At 52.1% G+C, this 7,069-nt stretch overlaps 1 protein-coding gene across 3 annotated transcripts; it reads left to right on the top strand.

Moving 5' to 3' along the window:
* The first annotated feature begins 730 nt into the window (after positions 1-730).
* Positions 731-5,823, top strand: LOC121008941 (translation initiation factor IF-2-like). 3 transcript variants are annotated; one of them, XM_040441767.1, is made up of 3 exons: positions 731-1,618; positions 4,093-4,173; positions 5,096-5,823. In XM_040441767.1, the coding sequence occupies exons 1-3, from the start codon at positions 745-747 to the stop codon at positions 5,689-5,691; spliced, it is 1,551 nt and encodes a 516-aa protein (XP_040297701.1). In that variant the 5' UTR covers positions 731-744; the 3' UTR covers positions 5,692-5,823. The 3 variants fall into 3 exon arrangements, with proteins under 3 accessions (XP_040297701.1, XP_040297702.1, XP_040297700.1); XM_040441768.1 differs by lacking the exon at positions 4,093-4,173; XM_040441766.1 differs by having other exon boundaries at positions 4,093-5,823.
* The last annotated feature ends 1,246 nt before the right edge of the window (positions 5,824-7,069 follow it).

Genomic DNA, 7,069 nt, shown 5'->3' with positions numbered 1-7,069 from the left:
CAGGCACAGCTACTGCAGGACACCAAGCTCCCGAACTGGATACAAAATAGCACTCCAAACTGGAACCTCACAATTAGCTGCTAGCAGACGAACAGGAATCAGCTTACACTTCTGGCAATCGGTCTTCTAACAGCATACAGTGAATCCCCCCAATAACGAGACAAGGCTCCGTGTTGAGGGTCAAGCAGTGGTCTGACTGTACTTCACGTACAGCCTCTTTTATTCATAAACCACAAACATAGTACTGCCCACAGGGGTTTGAAATACAACCAATCAGTAATTTACAACACATACAATGTAACTACAGCAACCAATCGTTCACGCCCCCAGAGGACCAGAATGAAGACTGTGACATAGGACAACATATCCCCACAATGCATCATGGTCTCCTCCTCTCTGTCCCGGAGACAACCTGAGGAGCAATCCAATTATCTCTGAGGACAAAGGGAGATCGCCAATACACATGTGAGGACAACAGAACAGTGAGGCCAGACGAAGCGGCACGCTTCAGGGGAGGCCGGCATGAGGGGTTTTGTGAGCAAGGGTCAGGGAAGGTAAGGGTTAAGTGGATGAGTGCAGGAAAAGGGGGGAGGAGCTAGAAAGGGGCGGGGAGCGGCAGGCTGAAGTAGTGGTGAGGCAGGTCAGCGCCCGCCATTTTAGGAGCAGAGAGCCAGCATCTGGCAGAGAGCCAACATCTTCTGAACTGCAGCATCGGATTCATTAATGGCAGAAGCAGTGGAGGTGATGCTGCGGCGCTTGAGGGAAGCGGCGGACACCAGGGGCAGCGACTGGCTGGAGCAGCAGGTGACCGCATTGCTAGGGGGGGCGGAGGTGGGTACGTCTAGCCCTACTCCAGCAGCTACACGGCCGCGGCGGGTACGGCCGCCGGCGCGCCTGAGCCCTGATTTACCCCCCCGGGTCCGGCGCCGTGTCAGGAGCCCCACAAGGGACCCTCCACGCCGGGAGCATTCTAAGGCTACTGCGGCCTCCCGGCCTGGGAGGAATCCATATGTCCGGCGGGACCCTCCAGAGGCTGTGGGGCCTTCCCCTCAGCCCATCGCGCCAGCAACAGGGGAGTCAGGACCTGGTTCTGCAGGATCCCCTCCTGTCCTCAGGAGTCGGAGGCCTGCTCAGCGTGGGAGAGGTAGTGGCAGCAGAGGCAGCAGCGGGGCTGCGCGGTCGGCCAGGGCGGCCCGGCGCAGGCCCTTACAGGATGAGCCCCTTTCAGTGGCACACGAGGCTGCGCCTGTAGGTGCCAGGGACGGGCGCAGGCCTTGCCATGATGCGCTTCTTACAGAGGAGGAGGACGAGGCTGTTCTGGACGGCTCCCCGCCCCAGAGCAGGCCTCTTGGGCATGAAGACAGGCGTGCAGATGCTTATATGGAGGACAGGGAGTTGCGCAGGCCATTTCCTGAGGGCGGACAGTTTGCTACTGGTCCTGACACCGTGGAAGACAGAGGGCGTCCCAGAGCCATTCCTAACGCACCCAGCAGTGATCCGGCTGGGGTGCTGCCGGCGAACAGCGCAAGTACCCATCAAAGGAATGTCGTGGATCCAGGAGTCGTCCGGCAGGAAGCAGGACCTGCGGCTGCCGGGTTCACAGCACCCGGGCAGCTAGGTGAGACATCACTGGGAACACTGTTATCTATATTTAATGTGGCGCCTGGGGCGGGGGGGAGCAATAGTGCTATTATCGGTGGTTTGGGGCGCTTGCTGTGTGGTTTAGCTGGGGTTAGTCAGGATAGGGGGGCAACGGGGGCTACCCCCTTAGCAGCGTGGGGGTTGGGGGCAGAAAATAGCAATGTACCGGCGACCGCTAACAATAGTAATGTAGCAGTGGCCAATAGCACAAGTGTAGCCGAATCAGTGTCAGTGCAGACGCAGGCGGGAGGTGAGGAGGATAGGCCCAGATTAGATGACGCCGCAAAAGGGGAGGTGTATGTTTGCTTTGAGGGTCCCCTGGGAGCGCATTTGAAAACGGAGGTGCGTGAGAAAATTTGGAAGGGAGAGTATATAGAAATTTTTTCGCTGCTTCCGTTGGAGCGGTTCAACCTTGATGTGGTAAAAAAGGACGGAGTAAGAAAGGAGGATGATGATAAGCGTCGCTATCGCCTTATCCCTAGGTCATTTAGTAATTGGCTACAGGCCTTTGCTATTTTGGCAAGTGTGATTGGGGAGAAGAGTCCGGAATGCTGTTCCCCTTTATTTTGCTATCTGGATGCTATTGGGGAAGCCTATAGAGTGTATGGGGGTTCCGGGTGGTTACGGTATGACGAGCAGTTTCGTCAGAGGAAAGCGGTCCGTCCTAATATGAGATGGGACCATAAGGACATTGCGTTATGGATGAGGGTGACAGCGCCAGGTAGGAGTGGTCAGTCCTTTCGGAGTGAGTCAGGGGTTGGGGTACAGCAAGGTACAGGGACGCCCCCAGTTGGAAGAGGATACTGCTTCCTTTTCAATGAGGGAAGTTGCAAATTCGGCGAAAAATGTAAATTTAGGCATGAATGTTCCGTGTGTGGCGGGGGCCATGGGGCTAGCAGATGTTTTAGAGGGGGTAGACAAAGGGGGGGGGATAGTTTTGCAAAAGGGGCAGACCCCAGTGCGAGTGGAAAGGATGGTGGGGCATCTAAATAGATATCCGAACCAGGAGTTAGCTGAATTTTTGTATTCAGGGTTTAAGTTCGGTTTTCATATACCTTCACACCCGTTACCAGTCTTAGAGAAGCGGAAGAATTTGCGCTCGGCATTGCAGTTCCCGGACATAGTGACAGGAAAGTTAGCTAAAGAGGTTTCCCTAGGGAGGATGGATGGTCCGTTTGTTACATCACCCATCAGTAACTTGCGAGTTTCCCCTTTGGGTTTGATCCCTAAAAAGGAGCCGAATAAATTTAGGCTCATCCACCATTTATCATTCCCTAAGGGTGCGTCGGTCAATGAGGGCATTGACCCGGAACTTTGTTCTGTGGTTTATGCTTCCTTTGATGCGGCTGTGGAATGGGTAAGGAAGCTGGGTCCGGGTACCCTGTTGGCAAAATGTGATATTGAAGCGGCATTTAGGTTGTTGCCAGTTCACCCGGATAGTTTGTATTTACTGGGTTGTTTTTGGAATGGCGCTTATTTTGTGGATAGGTGTTTGCCAATGGGCTGTTCAATATCGTGTGCATATTTTGAGCGTTTCAGTTCTTTTCTGGAGTGGGTGGTGGTTCAGGAATCAGGTTGTCACTCTGTCATTCATTATTTGGATGATTTCCTGTGTTTGGGGCCGGGGGGATCTAGGGTTTGTTCGTTGTTGTTATCCACATTACAGTCTGTTTTTGAGTGTTTTGGAGTCCCGTTAGCGGTGGACAAAACGGTGGGGCCGGCTACTGAGCTAAGCTTTTTGGGTATTGTCATAGATACACAGCGGATGGAGTGTAGGCTACCAGTAGACAAAGTGTCAGATTTAAGAACAGAGGTGGCGGCGGCATTGAGAGCAAAAAAGATTCGCCTGCGGGACCTGCAGTCTCTGTTGGGCAAATTAAATTTTGCATGCAGAATCCTACCTATGGGCCGCATTTTTAGTAGGAGGTTGGCTTCGGCGACAGGAGGGGTGGTGTCTCCCCACCATTTTATTAGACTAGGCAGTGAGTTAAAAGGGGATTTGAAAGTTTGGGATTCCTTTTTACAACAGTTTAATGGCAGAGCATTAGTTATGGGGGGGGTGGTTGATGCGTTTGATTTCAAATTGTTTACGGATGCTGCGGGTGGAGTGGGTTTTGGGGCGTACTGTGAAGGGCAGTGGTGTGCGGGTCGGTGGCCTGAGTCCTGGGTACTAAAAGGGTGGGTAAAAAACGTGGCATTGTTGGAACTCTTCCCCATTGTGTTGGCAGTCACGCTCTGGGGGGAGAAGTTTCGGCACAAGAAGGTTCGTTTCCATTGTGACAACTTGGGAGTTGTGCAAGCCATCAACAGGGTAACGGCTTCTTCCCCCCCCCAGTTATTTGCCTATTGCAGCAGTTGGTTCTCCGGTGTTTGTCCCTTAATGCTTGGGTGTTTGCGGTGCATGTGCCTGGTTCCTTTAACTGTATAGCTGACGCACTTTCTCGTTTTCAGTGGGAGCGGTTTCGCCAGCTGGCCCCGGAGGCGAGTCAGGTCGGATTGGTGTGTCCAGAGTCGTTGTGGGAGATCCTGGAGGTACCGTAGCTTGTCTGTTGCAGGCATCATTGAGTGAAGGCACGTGGAGGATGTACGATAGGGCTTGGAGTAGGTGGCAGCAGTGGTGTAATGACCTAGGGGTCGAGGTACTGGACGGGGAAATTCCGTTGTTACTGTTCATTGGCCACGTGAAGGATCAAGGTTGGTCGGTTGCCAAGATCAATGGTTGCATGGCGGGCTTGGCTTTCGGATTCAAGTTGCGGAATTCCCCGGACATTACTAAGTCCTTTTTGGTCCGACAAATTTTGAAGGGTTATAGAAGGTTTCAGCGTGTCAAAGATTCCCGCCTACCGGTGTCCTTTTCGTTATTGTTACAGTTAGGGGAGCAGGTAGCTGGAGTGTGTCGCTCGGCTTGGGAGGTGATCTTATTTAGACTAGCCTTTGCTCTGGCTTTTTTCGGAGCCTTTCGTTTAGGGGAGTTAGTGTGTGCAAGTGTGCAGCGGGAAGGGGGTCTGAGGAGTGAGGATGTAACGTTATATGACGACAGGGTGCTGATTTATCTGAGATTTTCAAAGACGGATCAGGAGGGGAGGGGTCATTTAGTCTCATTGTTTGAGGTGCCGGGATGTCTATTGTGTCCAGTACGGTGTTTGCGGGATTTTCAAGGAAGGGCAGGGGTCGCGGCAGGACCGATTCTCAGACACGAGGATGGCTCCTTTTTATCACGATTTCAATTTATAGCGGTATTCAAGAAATGTTTGCGTAATCTAGGAATGGACTCTGGCAAGTTTACGGGTCATTCCTTCAGGATAGGTGCTGCCACGGAGGCTGCTCGCTTGGGGGTGCGAGATTAAGTGATTAAGCGTATTGGGAGGTGGGAGTCGGAGCGTTTTCGGCTGTATGTGCGTTTAGGGGCAGTTTAAGGCTGTGTCTAACCATGTTTGTCTCGTTCTTTTTTCAGGTGATGCCCCGTTATTAGTTTGGATCCTGGGCCATTCGTTCGTGTTCTGGGGGGCATTACGAGCGGATGTTCGGCAGAATGGGCGGCAGCTGGGGTTTGATCGGGGGACAGCCATAGTAAGATGGATCGGACGCAGAGGTATGGTGTGGGGTAGTGTTTTGCAGGAGGTTCATCGGCAAGCCAGGTTAGATAGAGTCCCAGATATCTTGGTGTTGCATGTTGGGGGAAATGACCTAGGGGTCCGACCTTGCAGAGAGTTGATCAGGGATATACGTTTTGATTTTTTGCGTTTGTGGTCCCTCTTCCCGTCAGTTGTCACTGTGTGGTCGGACATTGTCCCCAGGAAGGTCTGGAGGGAGGCGAGATCGGTTGAAAGGCTGAATAAGGCTAGGATTAAGCTGAACAGGGTGATTGGGCGGTTCTGTGCCAAACATGGGGCGGTGGTGGTGAGGCACCCCGAGTTGGAAGCAGGAACAGGAGGCTTTTGGAGACAGGATGGAGTCCACCTCAATGCGGTGGGCATTGATTTGTGGTCACTGGACTTGCAGGGAGGTATTGAAACAGCCCTCCGGGTGTGGCGGAACGCGCGAGCTTAAGGGCTGTCAAGCTGCGCGTTGTTGGCGGGGGGAGGTCATAGAAGCTGGGGCTACTGGATGGTAACGGTGAATGAGAGGGCCTCAATGGTGGGGCTGGACTCTCAGAGTTGGGGCACCTGGTTGGCTTGGTATGGCGTCCGTCAGTTGGTGTCCCCGAGCTTGTGGTACGCGGCTGGGGGCAAGATGGAATTGCCGTGGTGGTTTGTGGTCGTTTAAGGTGCAGTTAGGCGGCTTCTAGGACCCCCCTCGTCAGTTAGACATGTATATATTTATATATATATGTCATTGTTATATCAAGTGTTATGTTTATTCATGTTATTTATATTATTTAATAAAAGACGGCTGCTGTGGCCGATTTAATCCAAACAGTGGCTGTGTGTGGTTATTGGGAGTGGAAAGGGGGAAGGTTAGTTAGCTAAATGATGGGGTAGTGGACCCGAGCGTAGCCAATAACCCTACTCAAGTGAGGCCGGACGAAGCGGCACGCTTCAGGGGAGGCCGGCATGAGGGGTTTTGTGAGCAAGGGTCAGGGAAGGTAAGGGTTAAGTGGATGAGTGCAGGAAAAGGGGGGAGGAGCTAGAAAGGGGCGGGGAGCGGCAGGCTGAAGTAGTGGTGAGGCAGGTCAGCGCCCGCCATTTTAGGAGCAGAGAGCCAGCATCTCCCTCCCTCCCGTAGTGTGTACTTGGATGTTTCAGGGCGGCAACGGTATATTATAGAGGGGATGCATATATAAAAAAAAAAAAAAATGTGTGTATTTTATAAATAAATAAATGTATTAAAAAAAAAAAAAAAATGGACAAGGGGTGGTGGACGGAGTGTGGCTTTAAGTGTTGCGTTTGTCGCAGCAGTCGTGGCGGGGGGAGGTCATAGAAGCTGGGGCTACTGGATGGTAACGGTGAATGAGAGGGCCTCAATGGTGGGGCTGGACTCAGAGTTGGGGCACCTGGTTGGCTTGGTATGGCGTCCGTCAGTTGGTGTCCCCGAGCTTGTGGTACGCGGCTGGGGGCAAGATGGAATTGCCGTGGTGGTTTGTGGTCGTTTAAGGTGCAGTTAGGCGGCTTCTAGGACCTCCCTCGTCAGTTAGACATGTATATATTTATATATATATGTCATTGTTATATCAAGTGTTATGTTTATTCATGTTATTTATATTATTTAATAAAAGACGGCTGCTGTGGCCGATTTAATCCAAACAGTGGCTGTGTGTGGTTATTGGGAGTGGAAATGGGGAAGGTTAGTTAGCTAAATGATGGGGTAGTGGACCCGAGCGTAGCCAATAACCCTACTCAAGACATCACCATTTAAACACACAATGGGACAATGGCACAATAGAAACACACCCAGCATTTTCCTCCCAAGCTGACAAGTTACACTTATT

This window comes from Bufo bufo, chromosome 7 (genome assembly GCF_905171765.1).
Source record: "Bufo bufo chromosome 7, aBufBuf1.1, whole genome shotgun sequence".
Classification (NCBI taxonomy): domain Eukaryota; kingdom Metazoa; phylum Chordata; class Amphibia; order Anura; family Bufonidae; genus Bufo; species Bufo bufo.
Note: the sequence above shows the minus strand (reverse complement) of the source record. Positions and strands in the feature narration are given on the sequence as shown.

Coding starts and splice junctions, on each gene's coding strand:
- LOC121008941 (XM_040441766.1), top strand. CDS start 745: ATGCTGCGGCGCTTGAGGGAAGCGGCGGACACCAGGGGCAGCGACTGG. Junction 1,619..4,092: donor CACAGCACCCGGGCAGCTAG/GTGAGACATCAC, acceptor TCTCGTTTTCAG/TGGGAGCGGTTTCGCCAGCT.